The sequence below is a fragment of the Alligator sinensis genome, unplaced genomic scaffold (genome assembly GCF_000455745.1).
Source record: "Alligator sinensis unplaced genomic scaffold, ASM45574v1 scaffold482_2, whole genome shotgun sequence".
In the NCBI taxonomy this organism is placed as follows: domain Eukaryota; kingdom Metazoa; phylum Chordata; order Crocodylia; family Alligatoridae; genus Alligator; species Alligator sinensis.
The window spans coordinates 467,381-489,783 of NW_005842678.1; the positions used below are offsets into that span (position 1 = coordinate 467,381).

General features: G+C 39.1%; 1 protein-coding gene across 28 annotated transcripts in view; it reads left to right on the forward strand.

Annotated features, from left to right (window-relative positions):
- DST (dystonin) overlaps positions 1-22,403 on the forward strand; it is a 428,507-nt gene that overhangs the window by 397,493 nt on the left and 8,611 nt on the right. For 14 of the 28 annotated variants that reach the window (XM_025215834.1, XM_025215826.1, XM_025215830.1 and 11 more), the window contains 15 exons: positions 552-746; positions 2,786-2,914; positions 6,926-7,069; positions 8,586-8,774; positions 9,957-10,086; positions 12,245-12,408; positions 12,715-12,877; positions 14,581-14,735; positions 14,904-14,978; positions 15,871-15,888; positions 17,856-17,915; positions 18,264-18,381; positions 20,434-20,502; positions 21,251-21,450; positions 21,912-22,022. In XM_025215834.1, coding sequence (XP_025071619.1) covers positions 552-746; positions 2,786-2,914; positions 6,926-7,069; positions 8,586-8,774; positions 9,957-10,086; positions 12,245-12,408; positions 12,715-12,877; positions 14,581-14,735; positions 14,904-14,978; positions 15,871-15,888; positions 17,856-17,915; positions 18,264-18,381; positions 20,434-20,502; positions 21,251-21,450; positions 21,912-22,022 — 1,920 coding nt within the window. The other 14 variants (XM_025215845.1, XM_025215846.1, XM_025215828.1 and 11 more) reach the window with 9 other exon arrangements.

Consider the following 22,403-nt stretch of genomic DNA (forward strand, 5'->3'; position numbering starts at 1 on the left):
CCAGGAACCTATGCGAGCGATCAGACCTGGCTGTCTGCTCCTCCCAGCAAATGTCTGGGTAGTTTAGGTCACCCATGACAATCACATCCCTTGACCTAATCACCTCCATAAGCTGACTGGAGAAGTCCTGGTCTAGCTCTTCCCCCTGGTTGGGTGGTCTGTAGTAAACACGCACCGTAAGGTCCCTTTCACCACGCCCCCTTTGTAGTTTGACCCATAGTGTCTCTGCCCGACCTTCCTCTAACCCAAAGCTAATCCTTGATGATGTGAGGTGCTCTTTGACATAGAGCACAACCCCCCCACCTTTCTTCTCTGTCCTGTCTCTTCTATATAGGGTGTACCTATATGACAGAGTTAATTAGTTTAATCCAGCCTAATAACACCGCACATGTAGATAGTGATGCTTTATTGTGGACCTTTTACTGTAGTCAGCTCTTCAGTAAAGCAACTTGTGTAAGCATACCCTCCTTATGCAAAACAGCTGTTTGTCATATGTGAGACAGCTAAGCCTTGATAAAACTGAGCACATAAGATATATTTGTGTTTCCTAGGTTTTCCAGAAGGAGCTGGGGAAAAGGACAAGCAGTGTCCAGGCTCTGAAACGTTCTGCTCGGGAACTCATAGAAGGCAGTCACGATGACTCTTCCTGGGTAAAGGTCCAAATGCAGGAGCTAAGCACTCGCTGGGAGACTGTCTGTGCCCTGTCAGTATCTAAGCAAACCCGACTGGAACAGGCCCTCCGCCAGGTAAAACAACAAATAATCCCGCCTTTAAAACATCAGGAATAGAGAAAATATGTACATTTACTGGTTGAACTCTTTAATTTAAAAAATGTTCAGCAAATAGAGTGCATTCTCAGTAAGTTTGCAGATGACACCAAGCTGGGGGGAGTAGTAGATACGCTGGAGGGTAGGGCTAGGATTCAGAGTGACCTAGACAAATCAGAAGATTGGGCCAAAAGAAATCTCATGAAGTTCAACAAGGACAAATATGAAGTCCTGCATGTAGGCTGGGATAATCCCATGTACCGGTTCAGGCTGGGGGCTGACTGGCTGGGCAGCAGCTCTACAGAAAAAGACCTGGGGGTTACAGTGGACAGTAAGGTGCATATGAGCCAGCAGTGTGCCCTTGTTGCCAAGAAGGCTAATGGCATACTGGAGTGCACTGGTAGATGTGTTGCCAGTAGGTCAAGGGAAGTGATTCTTCCCCTCTATTCAGGCTACATCTGGAGTAGTATGTTCAGTTTTGGGCCCTGTGCTACAGAAAGGATGTGGACAACTTGGAGAGAGTCCAGTGGAGGGTAACAAAAATGGTAAGGAAGATGGGAGACATAACTTCTAAGGAGAAGCTAACTGAACTGGGTTTATTTAGTTCAGAGAAGGCAAGAATAAGGGGGATTTAACTTCCTGAAGTGGGGTTCAAAAGAGGAGGGAGCTAGACTGTTCTCAGTGGTGGCAGATGACAGAACATGGAGAAATGGTCTCCAATTGCAGCAAGGGAAGTTTAGGTTAGATACTGGGAAGAATTTTCTCACTAGAAGGGTGGTAAAACACTGAAACAGGTTACCCAGAGAGGTGGTGGACTCTCCATCCTTGGAGGTTTTTCAGACCTGGCTAATCAAAGCTTTGGCTGGGGTGATATAATTGAGGCTGGTCCTGCTTTGAGCAGGGGGTTGGACTAGATGACCTGCAGTCCCTTTGAACCCTAATTTTCTATGATTCTATGAAATGGTTTTCTCAAATATGTATTGCTCATATCATTCCTAAAACAAGGGTGAGTTCACTCATTAAGTTCTAATATGCACCATTACATTTAGACAGCATAGCTATATTCACTCACGGGGATAACCTTTTCACAGGCCCAGGCCACATAGCCATACCATCAAAACCATTGGCGTGTTGTTTGGGGAGGTAGTTAAGTCAGCAAAATAAACAAGCCCTCTGCTGTCATAGAATGCGCCTTCTCTAGGGGATTGCTGATATAGCTATGACAGCACAGAATCTTTAGAATATTCGTAGTGTAGCCATTATTTTAATTTTGAGTATTGTACCAAAGGATGGTGTCTGCTTCAGAGACCTTACAATATGAATCAAGTTACTGGGTCACAACCCTGAATGAAAGGCACCGTAGTAGCTGGAGGTGGAGATCACACATTGACACAGTAGGATTCCTGGTTCTCATCTCAAGGGGCTATGCAAACTGCTACCTCCATAGGGATGGAGTGACTTGTTTCTCATTCCCACTGTGCACAAGAATCCTGTTGGTAATGTGCTCTGCCCCACCAGGAATACTTCAAGCATGTAAACAGTAGTAATGGCCAGTCTTTGTATGATGGTACCCCAGGGTAAGGGCTCTTTGTCTCTTCCCCCTGTGAAAGGTCCAGTCCCAGCCTGGCTCTGTTAGTTTTTCTTAAGCAATGCTTACAGCTACACAGAAAATATAGTTCCTATATGTGCAGCTGGTACATGAAAGTACCTCCTGTGTAATTTGTCACCGTGAAGGCATGACATTCTAAACTGAGCTGCACATGCTCTATAAATCAGATTGCTAAAAGCACGAGTAGGCTTTTAGGCTTCCTGCAATTTTTGAGAAGCTTGAGACATTTTTACAATTATGAAAACATACTGCTTTATATCATTGACTTTTTAATGGAAAGTCAATGTGCCTGCATTGCTCCATGACTGATAACTTCATATCTGGGCTGAGCTTCGTTGTGCAGGGGAGGAATCCAGAGCTGCACTATTTCAGAAATCTTCTCTCTAACAGCTATGTTTTTTTCTTGCAGGCTGAGGAATTTCACTCTGTTGTGCATGTTCTTTTGGAGTGGTTGGCTGAGGCTGAGCAGGCCCTTCGTTTCCATGGCATCCTCCCAGATGACGAAGAGGCTCTGCGTACACTAATAGATCAGCACAGGGTATGAAAGATAAATGAAGAAGATCCTGGCTCTTAAGATAGATTTATTGAAGGGTAGAAGTACAATGAAATACATCAACATATTTCCAGCCCATTCAAATATCTCATCATCTTCAGCAACAAGACATGGTTCACAGCTCTTTTTATAGTTAGATATGAGAGTTTTAAAGGTTGAGTAACTAAAACTTGGTTCAACCTATCTCTGACATCAGTGTTAGACCACATGTGCCTTTAAAGACATGTTATCTGACTGTGTAAGTAATGCAAAAAGTAGTATTTTGAAAGGAGTTGTAAACACTTAGAAACTTTGTCAAAAACCTTTTTGAAAGTAAAGTAAATTGGTAACCCCTGATGGCAGGATGTTATAATACCAGTAGCATGTTTGTCCTTTATCCACATTCAGTGAAGCCATTGCCTAGTTTTCTTTCAAGGTCATCCCTAACTATCATTGTAATGATGCCATCATCCTTTAGCCTTCTCTCATGATGAAACACCATGCTGATATGCTTCACTTGCATTAAGCAGTGAAATATTACAGTGACATGGATACTGAAGATATTAGATTACAGACCATCAAACTGGATTTGGAGCAATGAAAGGCCATATCAACTCGTTCCATACAGAAAATTACAACCCTCCCCCCCAACCCTTTCATGCAATAGAACTAATGAAAGTAAATTTTGCAATAGCAGTTATAATACTAATACATGTGTAACTGCTTTTAAGAAAGTTTTTATGCAACTGTGACTGTAGAAAAAGCTCACATTTTTATCATGCCTTGTGAACAACATAACTGAGTAAGAATGTGAATAGGGCTTGACCATCTAACTGGCTAGAGCATGGACAGCCTTACTGTATCCTGACTTCAAGTATACACATCAGGACATACGTATGTAATGTTTGACATTTCCAGTCATTAGGGTTCATGGTCCCTGGTTGTACTGCCACTAGTTCCCTCATGCTTGCATGCTGCTTTCCTGTCTGAGGTCCCATAAAGGCAAGAGTGGGGAGAAGTTAAGATTCAACAAGCAATGTTAAGTTGTATAAAAGTTTGCTGTGTAAGTTAGGGACACTAGGAACATAGTGTTGGTCTGCTCAGTAGCTGGCCAAATCTCTCCTGATGGTTCAATTGTATCGTCAGACTCTGTTATCATGAAAATCTACATGAGAGCGTAAACTATGCCTTTTTACTTACTCCAGATGTCACCTTTTATTCTTTTGCTATTTTTTATATAGAATACAAGACTGTGCAATTGAAGTCCTGGCCACAGTTAAATAAATGGAAGAACTCTTATTGACTTTAATAGAACCTGCATTTCATCTTCAATTAATGAACAGCCACACAAAAGCCTCAGCTAAGATTGCAGTTTGTTAATTACCCTCTAATGGAAAATTTAGCATCAGTCTCATTCATATTTTTTAAATGGACAAATTTGATAAATTATGAAAATCAGAATTTAAAAAGAAATAGCTTCCTTGACACCGAAGACACTTCAACAATGAACCAAAAATTTCTCCCTCAATAATATGCTACATTTTTGACAACCTGCAGAATTATTATTCCCCTAACTTGAACATATAGAAAACGTATGGACACTCTTCTTTGAGAAGTTAGAGACTTAAATAGGAACTGCAATCTTGATTTGGAATTGTCTTCATAATAAAAGAAACTGTAATGATATTGAAACTATGGTCTAGTTGAGTATTATTTTACTGATGTTAGGGTTCAATCTTTTCATTACTTTTTGTGCATGATATAAATTGGAGATTATGTTCATAAATATTTCTCAAAATTGGTACAGGAATTGTGCCAATTACTTTCATTAATAAGGGACATTAGCACCCTAATTTTGTAATGAAAGGCACCTATTGAAACATCATTAATAACGTATTACTGTTATATGCTGTTAATTTGATAATTAGATATCTGTCACCATGTATATAAATTGTTTAGGGAGGAAACAACAAGAAGGTAAGCATGACACATTACATTAATTTAAAAGATTGTGTCCATGTGTCTAATAGTGCTGAGTTTTGCCCCACGCAGTTTATTAGATTACAGTGACTGCATTCAGGTAAAGGTTAAGTGTGTCCTTCATTCATAGCACATTTTATAATTCCTGCAAAATGGTTTTAATACATTTATATTAAGCCACACATTGAAAGCTTTTCAAGTATTTAATCTCAAAGCTCCATTTTTATGCCCCTATACTTAGCATTTCTTGAAGATTGCACATGATTTAATGAAGACTGTATGTCCTAGGCAATTAAGTTTTCAACCACTTATCGTGGTCCTTGGAGACCAAGAGGAACAGTAGGCTAATGTACTGCATTAGGTAATAAAGGACATGAATATGGCCTCAACCTTGTAATATGTCACTAAACTACCACAGAATTCAACAGAGTTAGCAGTCTTTGCTCAGAGAAATCTCAGTGCCCTTACCTGGGCCCTTGCAAATCAGGGTTTTGAGTAATTGACAGAGTATAAGGCATATTGTCTTGTGTCTGCCTGTTTTTCTGCCTGGTGATAGGCAATACTGCCAGTCTCTCAAGTACAATGGATACTAAAATAGTCCTTAACTTTCCAGAAACCAATTAGTGCTGAAATATTGCCAGAACAGCTCACAAAATTTCAGCATCATTGAACTGGAACCATAACCCTGATTTGGTTCAGACTCAAAAACTAATTTAAATCTAATTCAGATTTTGGAAATTGCCTACTCTCCCCATATCAAGCAAGAGACACAGTCTTCATGGCAGCGTAGGCATTTAAAACAAGAGGCAAGGGAAGCTATTTTTAATTTAAGAATATAATTGCACAGAATAGCAAGTTGTTTTATTTAAACTACACTTTTAGAAGAAATAGTAAGTATGAGCTGTCTTTGAATCAGTATAAATAATATTTGATAACTTTGAACAAACATCCCACTTTTCTTCAAGGAGAAGACAGGCTGCTTCTTTGATTTAACTTCTTGAATTTAAGATTATATTCAGTGGGGGTAGAGGGAAAAGGTTATACCAACCTTTCTGAGTTAAGATTTCAGAGATAGTTTTTGTTAACTCCCTCATAAAAGAAACTGAACTATGATGGAAAATTCAGTGCAAAACTAGAAGGATGTTGGCAGTTGAATCCTAATATAGGGTCTGCTAAACCACACACACAGCCCCCCCTACAAAAATGCTTACATGCAATTGTATATAAAATAGATAACATAGATGGAAATTTTAACCCTTTAATCCTAAAATAGTTTTTTAAAAATCTGCAAAAAGAAAGAAAAAGAAAACTAGCAATTCGAAGAATCTGGGCAGTCAAACTCATATTCATAAGTCCACGAATGCCTATATTTTAAGCTTTAGCTTGATCCTGCTATCCTTTCCTCGTCAAAATACCAATGGCAGAAAGACAGAGAACATGGCAATAGAATAATGTTTCCATTTTTTATAAGACTTCCAAGATAGCAGTGCCTGTAACTATCAGGTACTTAACCATGTCTATGAAGCCTTATATTTTTATACCTGAGTCAGATGAATGGTGCTGCCCATCAAGTCTGCTTTCTTTTTTTCCATTTGTATTGTCATAGCTGATGCTTTCAGTCTCTGTTCAAGAACCAATTGCTTCATTATACTGAAACTGGTATAAATTATAAAAAGGCTAGATCTTCTGTGCTCTTACTAAATCACATATGAATTACCGTATCTTGTGAAATGCTGTGATTTTTTTATATGGTCACATCTATTAAAAACTACATAGAGTACATCACATTACTGAGCTGCAGAGCACATATTTTAAAGCTTAGTTTTGTTCTTCATATGGATTAGGTTTTCTTTTTCTTATAGAAAAAAATAAACTTACATCTTACTGTTTCCCTTGCTCTTTGAATCAGATCAGTCTTTGAATGTTACAGAAGTGGCCTTTCACCTCCCAGATTTACCCAACTCAAACTAAAGTTACTCAGTTCTTTCTCTTTCAACTGGTGCCAGCACCTAATTGAAATCATTGTTTCTAATTTAGGAATTCATGAAGAAACTGGAAGAAAAAAAAGCAGAACTTAATAAAGCAACAGGTATGGGAGAAGCCATCCTCACTATTTGCCATCCGGATTCCATCACTACCATTAAGCACTGGATAACAATCATCAGAGCCAGATTTGAAGAGGTCAGTAGATCTAAGAAGTTAACAGTCAGTTTTTAAATGCTGGGAACACAGCTGACAATTAACAAGGCAGTTACATTGGAAGGAAATGATCCAGCTGTTGATAGCTAAACAGTTCAAATAAGCAAGCTGGCTTATGTGGAGAAGCCAGACTTTCATAATGGTCTTCCAGAGCGTGTAAAGAATAACTAAAGTAGCTGGTCAGGTTTGCTTTTACGAATCGCTTCCCTTCCACACCTCCTTCCCCTTATCTAAGGTAACATTTCCCAAACTGGAGTATGAAAGGTCCCTAGAAAGTGTGTAAAGCCAGGACAGTGGCAGGGGAAGCAGGGGCAATCAGCAGCAGGTGGAAGCAGCAGCCAATTGGTAGTTAGGGGAAGCGATGGAAAGGGTGCATGAGTGGCCAGCTTTACTGCATAATCCCAAACAGTTTGAAAAATGCTAGTCTAAGGGGACAACTTTAATAGAAAAAAAAACAGTTTAGGCTCAAATCAAAGCAGTCCTTGTTTAGTAATAATCATGTTTAGAGAATATTCAAATCCAAAATATTTTTTAAATGCCTCATTGAATTTGGTGGAGTTTTCTAAAATATGCAGTGTACATGTACAGACATGTGTGTGGATGTTTGGTTCCCCAGGGACAAGTATCAGCGGCGCACCCTATGCCGCTGCTACTTGTCCCCGGGGAATGCTTGTGCCACTCGTGTTTTGGCACATGGCAAGTTGCCCCAGATGGGGTAAGGGAGGCTGGGGCCAGCACTGTGTTGGTCCCAGCAGCCTTACCTGGGGTCCTGGAGGCCTCCTGAGGCTGAAGCCACAGAGATTCTGCTGCGCAGAGCCTGGCCAGCAGCCACAACACAGCTCCGCTTTTCAGCAGCTCTGCTTTTCAGGAGCACGCACTGCCTGAGCGTATGCAGCACTGATCAAAAAACCGGTGCAGTGCATGCTCAGACAGTGTGCCCTTGCAGCACGGAGAACACTGGACTGTGCAGTATGTGGTGCTGCAAATGTGCCACACACCCACGCTTGTCTGGACACACCCAATGGGTTTTTATGGGCTACAGCAAGTAGTTAATGGGCATGCTGTGTAGACTACAACTCAGCTTCTTAAGCTGAAATGTTGTAGCTGTGTTAGAATTTAAAAAATACAATAGTAGCCAAATACAGCTTCAGCAGTGTCCAAAAGGAGGGCTATTCTATCTAATTTGCTTACTCAAACTAGTATTCCCAGTGACCTCAGTGGGACTGTTAATCTGAGTGATGGTGTGTGGGAGTAGGTCCTTAATGTACTGCCAGAAGTCACTGTTGTAAAAGTTTATTAATGTCTGATTATTAAGATTATGACAGAATGTGGTCAAAATGGGAGAGCAGGTGCTCAGGACTTCTGATAATCTGAACACATATGTTTAAGTGTGAAAGGAGGGAGGAAGCTCTGGGTTAAAAGTGAATAGGGTAGTTTTAAAGGCACCTTCAAATACTACCAGATACGGAAATGTTCACAAATTGACTTTTTTATCAAGGTATTCGCGTGGGCTAAGCAACATCAACAGAGATTGGCAGTAGCCTTGGCTGGACTTATTGCTAATCAGGAATTGTTGGAAGCCTTACTGTCCTGGTTGCAGTGGGCAGAAACTACTTTGAGTGAAAAGGATAAAGAAGTCATCCCCCAGGAGATTGAGGAAGTGAAAGCACTCATTGCTGAACATCAGGTAAGGCACGCAAAAGAACATCAGGCAAGGCATGCAAAAAGCACAATGTGTCCCAAGGATTTCACATGGACCTGCACCTCTTAAATTTGTTTCATAAATGAGCGCAAATTTGTTCTGTTATTTTAGTATATGTTTAATATCTTATCCATTTTCCAGAGGCACAGTTCTGTATTTGTGTCCCTGTGATTTTTTCCAGCTTCACTCAAGATGGAGCCAAAAAAACCCCACCCCACAACCCTTGAAAACATGCATAGGCTATTTAGGAATAAGAACACTGAACATGAAAAAAAGCAATAGTTTCAAATAGTAATTTCAAAAGCCTTTTTGGTTCCTTAGTCACATTGGGGTGCATCCAGATGAGCATGCATGTGCAGAAGGATGCATTTGCTGCAGCAGAAATAGCAGCAGTATATATTTGTGCCAAATTTTGGCACCATGCTGCAAATTAGCGCGATAAATGGGTGCATGTATGCCACATGCGGTTTGTGCCTCAAACAGCTTTGAGGCATTGTAAACTGCATTTGTGTGCTCATCTGGACATGAATATTTTGTGCAGTGGCAGAGTGGTTCAGGAGTTATCTCACTCTAACTTCTGAGGCGTAAGTCCAAGCCCTGCTCTAGACTTACACCAGTGTGTGTTCCCCAGTTGACCAAGCTGTAAAAGGGTCCTTGGCAATTCAGGAGCCAGCAGCAGCTGGAAATGATTCTGGCCACATCACTCCCATGTGTGCCATTGGCTACAGAAACTAGTATGCCCTGCCCAATGAACTATGCAGCTCAGGTGACCTTTGACCTTGTAATGCATCAGGGAACTGACAATGTAACAAGCACCATTGTGCAAACTCCTTTGCACATCTGAGCCTGCTTGCTCTTTGTGAGCCAGAGTCTTTTGTTCATCACACCACAGCAGTTCAAACAGCCAGGGAGTACTGCTAAGTTGGCTTCCTTGGACAGCTCTGCCACAATGTTGGTGGATGTCCATAGGAGCAGTATTTCTTGCCTGCAAAACATTCATTTTATACATAACTCTAATGCTTTGATAATCTCCTATATCTCCAACTTCAGTTTTCTGGTAAGTAGCTCCCATCCCTCTACCTTGATATTCTGTCTGTTGTATGAACTTGTGTTTGCTGCCAATTACTCTTGGCAATTGTTGATTGAGCAGCCACCATTTCATTGCAGACATTCATGGAGGAAATGACCAGAAAACAGCCTGATGTGGATAAAGTTACAAAGACTCACAAAAGGAAGGCAGTTGAGCTCACTGCAGTGCATTCTCATATTCCTGTACTGGATAAAGGGAGAGCAGGAAGTAAGTAATGAAGTCTTTTTGGGAGGTCATGCATAGCACTGCTCTTTCAGTATAAATGATTGATTACTCATAAGATTATACTGTTCGGTGTGATTACCATCAGAAAAGTTCAGTAAAAAGGGTGAACTTCTTGTCCCATTAATTTTTCCAAATAATCTGTCATATGTTTTTCATGGAGAGGACGAGGAACTTGTTTGCTTGGTTCCATGAAGACAAACTTGTTTGCTTAATAACAGAATTAGTAGTTGGCAGTCCCTATAGATATCTGTGGTGCTGCTGCAGCAGCAGCCCGGGCTACCCCCATGCCAGCAGTAGCCAGACACTGAGAATTGTCAGGGCAGATAACACTGACCTTTCCTCCAGGGTTTAGCCTAAATCTCGGCCCTTCCTTCTTCGCCACACACCCGTAGTGGGGTTTTGCTCAGGCCCAGGTCTCAGCCCTCTTCCTCTTTTCTCCCACCCAACATGGCTCAGCATACACACATCTGGCAGGATTTTGCCTGGGGCTCGGCACTGTCCCCCTTCCCTTTCCATTAGTTATGCCTCTGGTTGTGCTGACGCATAACCAAACATGAACACATCACCAATTAGAATTCCTTTTCCAGACACAGAGGCTACTGTATTTTAGTTAGTCTTCAATGCAACTTGAATATTTATTAATGTGACATAAGTCACTGTCACAGATGTGACGGTACAATATTTTACCGGCAATATACTCATCAGTAGGTAGAGGCAGACAAAGAATTTTCATGGCTTGGTTGTGGTAGGAAGAGCCAATTTTTGCAGGCATTTCCTGGCAGCCCTGCCTCTTGCCACTGATTAATGGAGAGGCTCTGGGAGAGAGGAGGGATGAGTTGGCGACTGCCATCTTGGCTGCTTGCTGTCCTCATGTCACACTGCCAGCCAGCACCTTCCCCTCCCAAGTGGGCTGTGAAACAGTGAAGATGTCTGGCTCCCACTGGGGAGCCTGCATTTTTATTTTTATTGAGGTTTTATTTTTTCAGTTAATTTTGTGGACAATTGCGGATTTCGCGGTTTCCAAAAAATCCATGAAATCACAAATGAAGTAGGTCCCTAATCATCAATATTTCTTTCTGTACTCAAATAGTGGAAACCTATGGTATGCTTCATAAAATCATCATAGAAAAGATGTATCTATTTCTGTTTCATCATATTGACCCTAATTTTCACAATATGGTACTAATTTATACATGCAGCTTTGTGTGTATTATACTTTCATGTTTTTGTTAAAGCAAATCAGGTTATGAAAATAAATGTTATGTGTAGTTTTCAAAGAAACCTCAGTTCAGCCCTTAATTTTGGCTGCAGTCCTGTGCAGTCATACACACTTTCAAGCAGTTGTCTGTTAGCACACACTTGGAATATATACACGCCCTATAGAATGATAGGCTTTCTAATCACAAATATGGTTTTGACATCTAGAGAGAGTATGCATATGTCAGTCTTGTGCCAACGTGTAATCATTTGTAAGTGCACATGACTCTTAACATTAAATTATTCAGGGATCATTAAGGGCTAGACTGAGGCACTTTTGAATACTTTCCTCAAAATGTTTAATTTCATAACATCATTTTATTTTAACAACCCTATTCTGGCAGAAGGGGCCAAGAGCTCTGTAATGGTCTTCAGCTAGCTAGGATTTCTTTCTATTGGGTCATCCAAAAGATAAAATATCCAGTCACACAGTGCAACCCACCACAATCATGACTCACCATGAACACTTCCACTTAATGCTTTCCCAGTGTCCTATTACACACAAAACTTTAGTGGCATTACTAGGAAGGCTCCTCTGCTTTTGAGTTTCATGTAAAAAGAGTCAAGAGATTCATCAAATTTGTTTCTCTTAATGCACACAGACAACACACACACACACACACACACACACACACACACACACACACACTCTCTCTCTCACGTGTAGACAAGTCTTAGATATTTTAACTAATATTTTCTCTTAACCCTCACTTTGCCAAAACTCCAATTAATTAGAATCATACCAAGTTTGGGCTCATTATTTGTTGTTGGAGGGAGCCTTTGCAAGAAGGTTTAGGTGTCCTTTGCATGAGCATTTGTTTCATTTCAGTTGGTTGGGACATGGACAAAAATAAATTAAAGAAACATGTATCCTATTCAATAGGAAAACGTTCTCCAACACCAGGCCTATATCCATCAGGAACACAGGCACAAATTGAAACCAAGAATCCAAGGGTAAACCTATTGGTCAGCAAATGGCAGCAAGTCTGGCTTCTCGCCTTGGAAAGAAGAAGAAAGCTTAATGATGCTTTGGACAGACTAGAAGAGGTTAGTAAATATCAAATATATTATATTCTCTTTATAGTCTTGTTTAACCCTGAATTTCCTGATAAAAATGATTTTAACAAAAGGCTCTTTTTTGCTGAATGATATATGGTTAGGTGGAGACAACCTGATGTGTGTATGAAAAAACCTATTAATTTATTTTAGCAGTGAATAGATTCAAAATCTCCCCGTTGAAATGTGATCTTTTTAAGGAACCAATTATTTAAAGGCATGAAGATATGGACTCTGTAATTTAAACTGTTGTTTGTTTATACTTAAAATAATCTCTGTCATCTCTCTTTCACCAAGCTAAGGGAATTTGCAAACTTTGATTTTGATATCTGGAGGAAGAAATACATGAGATGGATGAACCATAAGAAATCTCGTGTAATGGACTTCTTTAGGAGGATTGACAAAGATCAGGATGGAAAGATAACAAGACAAGAATTTATTGATGGAATTCTTTCTTCAAGTAGGTTTTACATTATATTAGCCATTGAATTAGTTGTGTTTTACAATACCTTACTGGCAATACACTCATCCATCATAGCCTTTGGTGTTATATCAGATATTTGCTTTCCATTTTATAATCACAAGTGACAATAATTTTTTTATTGCGAAATATTTTTAAATTTAGGTATTCTTTTTAAATCAGTCAGATTAAAGAAAGCATATAGGTTCACAAGGGGTGTATACATAACACACTGGCTAAATGCATGTTATCTTTTCTTTGTCTAGTATCTGGCGCATATGAAGTGGTAGAGATACTGGCCTTTATGCTGAAGGCTCAGGGTTCAGTTCCTGCTTGATGGCACATGGAGTAGAGCAGTGGGGCCAACCTTTTTGGCAAGCGTGCCACAAACTAGCCCTGCACCCTCCTCAACTGGCAGTCTGATTCCCTTCCCTTACTGATCTGCTACTCAGCTTTCTGCTCCTTGCCCTGCTCCCCCTGACCAAGCTGCTGCTGTGCTTTCTGCCCTGTGCTCACTGCCTGATCTGGTGTTCTGGTCTCTACTCCCTTATCTCCACTGTGCTGCTCATCCCCTCCCCAGTCTGCCTTATGCCACACACAGAGGCTTGTTGTACCACTTGTGGCACCAGTGCTTCAAGTTGATCACTCTTGGTATAGAGCATCCCACACAGTAATAAGAATTCATGTGCATCTGAGATAATCCAAATACCTTTCCCCTGAGGTGGGGAGTCACTCTTACATTGAATACAAGGTAAGTCTTCAAAATGCTTCCAGAGTTCCTAGAGTCAGAACATTCACAAGACCTCAGGGCTACACGATCAGTTGGACTGTTTTAATTTATAGGAACTTGGTATGGTCTTCATATGTTTGCTCAAAACCTGTCCATAAATTGTGTAGTTTCAGCTTCATTAAATTTTATATTAATAATTTGTATTAGGAGACACATGCTGATAAAGAAAATCCTTATTGTATACAATGTAACAATGTAATATACTCTTACATTGTCTATTACTGTGGCTGCCTTGCATGGCTGGCCTGCATTTAAAAATAAAACACTGCTACTACTACCAGCTAAAACTATTACCTGAGATAATCCTGTTCTTGCTAAATGTTAGTTATTTTACAGACATTTCACCAGCTGAGCTGATGGTTTACATATTGTAATTCTCTGTGTTTTATAAAAGGTCTATAAGTGAGCTGTTATTCTGGCTCTGGAGTTCTGAAATGAAGGCTTCAGGATGTATTGTTCCATTTTTAAAGCAATGGCACAAGTTTCTAAAGGAGGCAGGTCTTGAATTGCAGAATTTAATTTGCCTTCACATTCTTGTATGATCTTGTTCCACTAACAGCATGACTTGTAGATTTGTGACGTTCTTTGAACTTTAGAAGTCAAGAATGCTGTAGGACTCTAGATCTGTGTGTCACTCGAAAGCTTTTTTTTAAAGTTAAATCTGCTGCTAGGCACATTCAGTGTAATGTTTCTCTCCTAAAAACATGCCATTACCTTCATTATTATCCAAACGTGAGTTAGCATTGGAGGTACACTTTTCCTTTCAGAGATGTGTTTATACTTGCTTGGTACTTTAGCATACATTAACTGTTGCTAGTGTCCAAAAATCTTTGAGATTGGTGATCAAGCCAGCCACTGTAATGGGTTTGAAAAGCCCTAAGTCTTACTTCCTGGTGCTGTTTTTGGATTACAGAATTCCCTACCAGTCGACTAGAAATGAGTGCAGTAGCTGATATCTTTGACAGAGATGGTGATGGTTATATTGACTACTATGAATTTGTAGCAGCACTTCATCCGAACAAAGATGCATATAAGCCTCTTACAGATGCAGACAAAATTGAAGATGAGGTACTTTTCATTTTCTCAGATAGCAGACATATTCTATTAGAATCACATACTTGAATCCATAATGAACTTAATTTATAGCCTTAATAACTTGCAGTTCTGCTAATCATTTAAGGCTTCAGTGATATGATATTAGTAGTAAAACAATTATTCCGATTGTGTTTTTGGCAGGTTACAAGGCAGGTAGCTAAATGTAAATGTGCAAAGCGATTCCAAGTGGAGCAGATTGGGGATAACAAATACAGGGTAAGTCTTCAAAATGCTTCCAGAGTTCCTAGAGTCAGAACATTCACAAGACCTCAGGGCTACACGAACAGTTGCACTGTTTTAATTTATAGGAACTTGGTATGGTCTTCATATGTTTGCTCAAAACCTGTCCATAAAATGTGTAATTTCAGCTTCATTAAATTTTATATTAATAATTTGTATTAGGAGATATATGCTGATAAAGAAAATCCCTATTGTATACATTTTTTTTCAGTCAAACTACAACAAACAGTTGTATTTTTAGTGATTTTCCTAAACTTATATCAGGACTAATATTTGTGTCCAGATATCCAAAAGACTTAGCCAGTAGTTCATCCTGTACATGTACCGTGAATTTGTGAACTGATATTTTACTTATGAATAATATGAATAATAATACATTTTGCAAACAGATTCAGGTTAAATAGGTGGAACTTCAAAATCTTTGACCAAAGTATATTGTATCATCCTCATTTCCTGTTTTTATTTTACTAGAGCATACTATTCCTTCATCTTAGTAGCTATATAGGAAATGTGCCAGGTATTCTCAGATCAGTTCAACTTGCAGAGAGAAACCTGCAGTGTTGCATAGAAGGTAATTTCTTACTCTCAGGTTCAATAATGAGAACATTTTCAGATGAAGTGCTCAGTATTTGGATGAGGGAGATTATTGACTGTCTTCAGACTAATTAAAAAACAAAATAAAGCAACAAGAAGGCAACCAAATCTAACAGTGCTCATACTCTGGAAAACTAATTACCTGCACATCTCTAAACCTAGATACTTATTTAGCAGTTCTAGTATGTGTGTTAGTTTGCATGTATTCTAGACTCATGTAGAGAATTTCCTGTAAACTAATCATGTCTTTCTTCCATTTTCCATTTCTTATCAGTTCTTCCTGGGAAATCAGGTATAAACCAGTGGATTGTGTTTTGAATTTCTGTTTTTTTCTTAATGCATAGTCATTCAGCTTGCAATGGCCAGTCTTTTTTCATCATTTCATCCTAAACTAATTCAGTGTTGGTTGGCTGTAGTGTTGCTCTAAATGCTCTTAAATGTTTCTTGCTTCAGGATGCCCTTTCACCCCTACCTTTTTTCCCATTGTCTCCTCAAGGGTATTACTTTTAAAGGAACCAGATAATAGAGCAGCATTTTTTTAAATTTTAAGTCAGTTTGGCATTTCAGCTATAATTTACAAACAGTGAATTTCTGTCATTTTCCTATCATTTTTATATGCTATGTATAACAGCTCTATGCTGCAAAATCCCATGTTTTTCTTTTATAAAGTGACTTATTTTAGCATCACTATGAAAGATCTAATTGCATTAAACTAGAAATCCAGTTATACTGAGGAAGAATCAGTCTGCAGTGGATTATTGGTATCTTTAATAGGAAACATTGTGGTATTTATTAAATAATCTTTCAGAAGTTGGCAGAAGCTTGAAGTTCAAATATGGACTGTTTTCATTTCTTTCATTCCAAACTGGCTGCATAAATTGCAGAGCAGACCAGTTTCAAGCCTTGGTCTGGCTAAAAGGCAGAGAATATGAGAAGTTAAATTGTTGAAAAAGAGGAACTTAAGAACTTCATAAAGAAGAACCTACTCCTGAATAACCAAACAAAGTAATTAATGTTGGTTGGTGAATCATTTATTAGATGTATGCACCTAAGGTCACAGCTGAATGTAAACCTATTTAATAGATCAAAATAAAAACCTCAGGTAATGTTCATTTAAATTTAAATTTTGGTCATTAGGAATAAAGTCTTCCTTGAATTGATATTTTAAGCTTAGATATTGTTTGGTTCCCAGAAGTAATATTCCTGCAGTCCTCTCTCAATCCAAAGTCTTTTAACAAGCAAGGAGCACATTTGTGTGATTTTGGCTTTAAAGCATTTCAGGCACTTCACTGGAGCAAATGGGTATGGTTCAACCACAATTAATGGCCCCTCCTGCCCCAGGTGCATTTGGGTCCCATTGAGGGCAGGATTTGGCCTGAGTATTGGATATTGAAATCAGCACATTAAGTGGCATCAGCTAAAAAGTGCGGGATCTGCCTGGTTCAGTTTTGATGACGCTGTAGCTTCCTACAGGGAATTGTGAAAGTTAAGCAACTGAAAATCTGGTGGAAGGTCTGAGTCAATAATGCTGTAAAACAAAAACTGTTCTGTTTTAATTCGTACAAGGTACAGCACATTGGTACAGTTGTGGAAGCTTTTCCACAGTATTCCCTTCCTCACCTAAACAAAAGTGCTTCTGGTTTGTTTAGGGTACCAAAGTTTAGTTCATTTGACTCCTTGAATTCTGATGCAAAGATTGGCAGCAGCTGTCCCAGTTATGATGGTGATTGTGTTTCATGTTGACATTAATACAAAATAGATCAAAGTAAACAGTTGTTTTTCACAACCCAACAAATAATCAGATAGGAGAATCTTTTAGTCACTGTTCCATCAATCCAAATTTGAACCAAGGACCCACGTGCTAATTTTGCTGTGTGCTTTTCAAAATCGAATGATGTGTTAGAAGCAATCCTCAGGTCTAAGGGAAGAAGCACGTAGCACAGGTTAGGTCAGGTGCAGACGTAGGGGTAAATGAATCCTGGGGCTGCTCTTCATGTAATTAATGCCAGACTGCCAGACTGTCAGTCTCACTAAGGGGCAGTGTAGAAGCCAAGGATCACTGGTTATCCTAACCTTGTCCCCTTTTTCCCAGCAATGGCACCTGTACCCACCCCTTGAGAGGAGGTTGGCATAAAGCTGTTACAATGACTCCATGTCCCTGTGCTGGTTTGCTCAGGGGAGCAATGTAAAACATCCCTCATTCACCTGCAATTCTAGGCCAGTGATCTATTATTTACACTGTTTTGCCACACTTTTCAGCTGAAAGCTTCATATCATTGGAAACTGTATCACTACTGTTACAAAGAGAGTTCAGTGAAGGTACTAATAATAAAGTGTTCATTCATTTGCACAAATACAAATCATAACCAATATAATGATTTTATTACTAATTTTTGCTTCTCTTACAAGAATCAGAAAAAATGCAAATTAAACATAAAATTAAGCCTTGCAGCGTTTTTTGACAATCTTGCTATATTCCTTTGGGTTAATGCAGTAAAAGCTTAACATTGTAGTTTGCATAAATAAATAAGATTTTTGGCTTTTACCAATTATTAAGAATTAAAGCCAGATTTTTTTAAATGGCTGATTTAAGCCTTTCAGAGCTGTAATTATTATGCACAATTTGGAGAATTATTGAAAACCTTAGTGTGTTTCCTCTTGTTTCAGTTTGGTGACTCTCAGCAACTGCGTCTTGTTCGTATCCTACGAAGTACAGTTATGGTTCGTGTTGGAGGTGGCTGGATGGCACTTGATGAGTTCTTAGTGAAAAATGATCCTTGCAGGGGTATGTAAGAAGACAAGACATTTAAGTCATTAATTCAGTGCAATCACTGTCAATAATTCAGCTGAAAACAGTGAGGGATAAAAAAACTGAGCTGGCCTAAAGATGCCCCCCAGTTCTCAGACCCTGCCTTTGGAACAACCCTTTTTCATTGGCATTCTCCCAGATGTACTTTGTAAAGCTCTAAGCTTTGTACAAGGGTTGGAGAAAATGAAACGACTCTGGGTACCTTGTGGTCAAGAAACTAGAGTTTGTCATGAACCACATGTTATGGAAGTTTTATCTTCAAAGCTGTCAATGGCTTAATAGTCTCTGCAGGAAGTCCCATGCCTCTGATATGAAAACGGGCTTTGGGCAACACTTAGCTACAGTTGATCTTAGGGGACCAAGAAGAGCAAGGAGTAAAACTACTGAAGTATCTGACAGAAGAGAAAGCCAACAGTAGCAGGAGTGATAAAGTTAGTAAATTGTTAGACTTATGATACATGTTCGGAGGAAAGTAAGTAATTTTATAAAGTTCTTGACCTAAAAATTACAGCAGATAGGACAACATTAGTATAGGAAAACTAAAACAGGAGTTAAGCCTAGGGAGAACAGCTATCCTGCAGTCCTAATAAGGACAAATTATTGGATTTGACTCAGGACTATATAAACACTTCAGTAAAATACCTTAAGGAGGGGTGAAGGCAGATCAAAGGTATTTTATAGTTACTATTAGGGTAGAGTAGGGAATTTTAAACAAGAAAAAAATATTGCAAAAGAATCATAAGCACCCTATAATTAGCAAGAGTGGGTGCCATTCACATTCACATTTAGAAGTTCTTAGCCATGATGGTTAAGTTCACCTTTAATATTTCCTATCTAAGTGCTATAAAGGCACTGTGCTGAGTAGAATTGAAAAGTCAATATAGGTGTTGTAAATGTCTAGTGGTATTACAAAAATCCTGCTGCCCACCAAGGGAAAGATAATATACTGATTGAAGTGAAATGAGCTGTGTCCAGCTCCAGCTGAGTCTAAGGCTAATTCTTCACTCCTTTGAGCTTGGTACGGTCATTTCATGCCTGCGCTATCAGTTTTATTTGGTAGCATTTACTCTGTCTCTGCACAGGTCACTGTACAAAATGCAAGGCAGTGGGAAATGAGGTTCTATGTGATTTTGCAATTTCCAACAGCATTTAAGCACTAAAATTGCCACCTTTCAAAAATTATTCTCAGGAATCTTGACATGCTATCAACTGTGGTTTCACATCCTGCTTGGGTTGTAATTAATAGCTGGAGTAACTAATAAGCTTCTTATTAAAATTCCTTATTATTGTCCTATTAAATAAAGTCAGATAGACCTTCATTTACTGGTCCTTACCTCTCCTGTTAAAGATTAAGACATGCATTATGTGTCCTCTTCATTGCACTTGAGTGCTACAGGTCCTGCTATACCTGGCACCTCATTTAGTGCTTGAGTGCTACAGGTTCTGCACTTCATACCTGGCACCTGCTATATCTGACCCACTAAATGAGGTGCTCAACACATTTAACTAACTCAATGGAACTATGTGAGTACTGAGCTCAGCATAACAACTAAGTTATGCAGCTTAGTTATCTCATTGTCACCTGATGAAGCCACTGACAAAGGTGCCATTGACCTCAGGGGGGTCAGATCATGCCCCTGCTTGAGCACCTCACTATGTCATACCTTCATTTCCAGTAAGGTTTGCTGTCATATTCAATGCAGAATAATTTGCAGTGTTTTTGTTATATGCTTCATACTAAAGGTATGGTAACTCATTGTAAGTTCCAGCTTGTGATGGCAGATGTATGTTTTTGTGGCCCAAGTGTTCATAGGACTGCAGCTAAGTCTATTCAAGCACTGTTGTCTTTTAGCTTAGGGGAACTTTGAGAGCTTGCCTAGAAGTGCTTAGAGAGAGCTTTTGCTCTAAGTTCTGTCTTTCAGCCTAGTGCTCAGAGTCTCTTCTTGCATATGCAACTGCTGTACTTGATTTCTTCTCCTGCTAACGATTTTCTTTAATGTGACCCATATCCTGTGTCATTTTTTCTAGTTCATCATCACGGAAGTAAAATGTTACGTTCGGAATCAAATTCTTCAATTACCACTCAGCCTACTATAGGTTGGCAATCCCCTCTCTTTGTCTCTTCTGCCCTTTCTCTGTCTTCATTCCCTTCCCACTCTTGAATATTTATTTTTCAACAAATGCTTCATTCATTACATTTGGCTTTGCATTTTTTTCACCATGGGCTGGTGCTTTAGAGGGATATTTTTTTGACACACTTACAGAGTGTTTCAGAAACAGTTGCCACTCATACTAACACAATAAAATGCTAACATATTGTGCATCTTATTCTTGTGTAACAGTCTCTCATCTGTGCCTGTATAAGTGCTTAGCTACCAAGTACCTCATTATAATTTGGGTTTTTTGTTCATTATTGCATGTTGCCAAACTGCATTACTTCATAGTTTAGTGTAAATGGATGTGCTACTTTCTGTTCACTTGTACTTAGCATTTTTCTGTACCATCCAAATGAGTGTTACTATGAGTAGCTGTAATATTAGTGATACAGGTCATCAGGTTGCATCTCTGCATTAATAGACGATTGATTAACAATGACTTAGCACCTTGAGCATTCCATTCTCATGCTGGCTTCACTTGACAGTGTTCATTTCTGCTGACACAAAGTGTTAGAGTAAGGAAGCTGTGCACATGAACTCACGTGTGTCCAAAATAAATGTATTACAGAGTAATGCATTGCATTTGTTAGGCTGTTTTGGAGCTGGTGGCATGGCCAAAATTTTGATAAACAGGCTTGTGATTGATCTACATATTTGACATCTCAGTACCTTTCTTTGGTGTGCTGCAGCTAAGGGAAGGACAAACATGGAGCTGCGTGAAAAGTTCATGATGGCAGATGGTGGCAGTCAGAGCATAGCAGCTTTCCGACCAAGGGGTCGTAGATCACGACCCTCTTCAAGAGGTGCCTCTCCCAATAGATCTACTTCTTTATCGAGTCAAGTTGGCCAGGCAGCTGCACCACAGGCTGCTGCTACGAGTACACCCAAGGTATGAATACGTACATGACATTACATTAATCATTGAATAGCATACAGGTACTTCCTAGTTAAATAGGACCCAGAAATTATAAGTCCATGTTTACAGGTCCCATGTTAACAGGACCCAGATTTTATAGGATAGAACAATCGCTATTTTAATGTCTTTTGGAAGGATACTAATTGTGTCCATTTTTTTTCTCACACTTGCTCCTCTTTTGCAATCCTGAAATAGATGTCTTTACATTTTATGATCCACTTGATCCAATCAGCAAACAGAGAATACAATCTGAAAGAGAAAAAGTACATCAAGAATGTTTGTCATCAACTCTTTCCGCTTTGTTTTTATTTTCTTTCTTATTTTTTTCATTTTTACTGTGAAGTTTGGGATTCCCTTTCCTTGGATATCTATCTCCATGACATTTTTTTCCATCTACTGTCCTTCATATTTTGATTTACCATTGTTCCATACAGACACCCCATCATTTAATACGCAATTATGATAAACCATGGTTGACAAACAGCAAAACATCAACTCCTCCTAAGCCAGCAGAGTCCTCAGACTATCAAGGGCCATCTGCCGAGGTACAGTAAGGACAGAAATTCTAGTCTAATGAACTTCCTTTGTTAAAACTATCACATCACTAACAGTCATTACAGTTCTTTGCACAGCTGCACTGTCCCTTTGCATATTAATACACTCTCTTTGTTTCAGATCTCTATCCATTTTATTTTCTTTGTTTTCATAAACTTTTAATTGATCTTTTGTTTGATGTGTTAAATAGATTTAACCTTTAAGAAAACTCAACCTGTGGTTCCTGATAAGTAGACCTGTAAAGCAATAAAAAATGTAGCTGCAAATTAACAGTGAATAGACCAGCTGTTGGAAAGATCAAATTTAGAATTCTTTTTATGACTTACTCTTTGGTTGCCCATCAGCATTTCACCATTGGATGTACTTTCCTC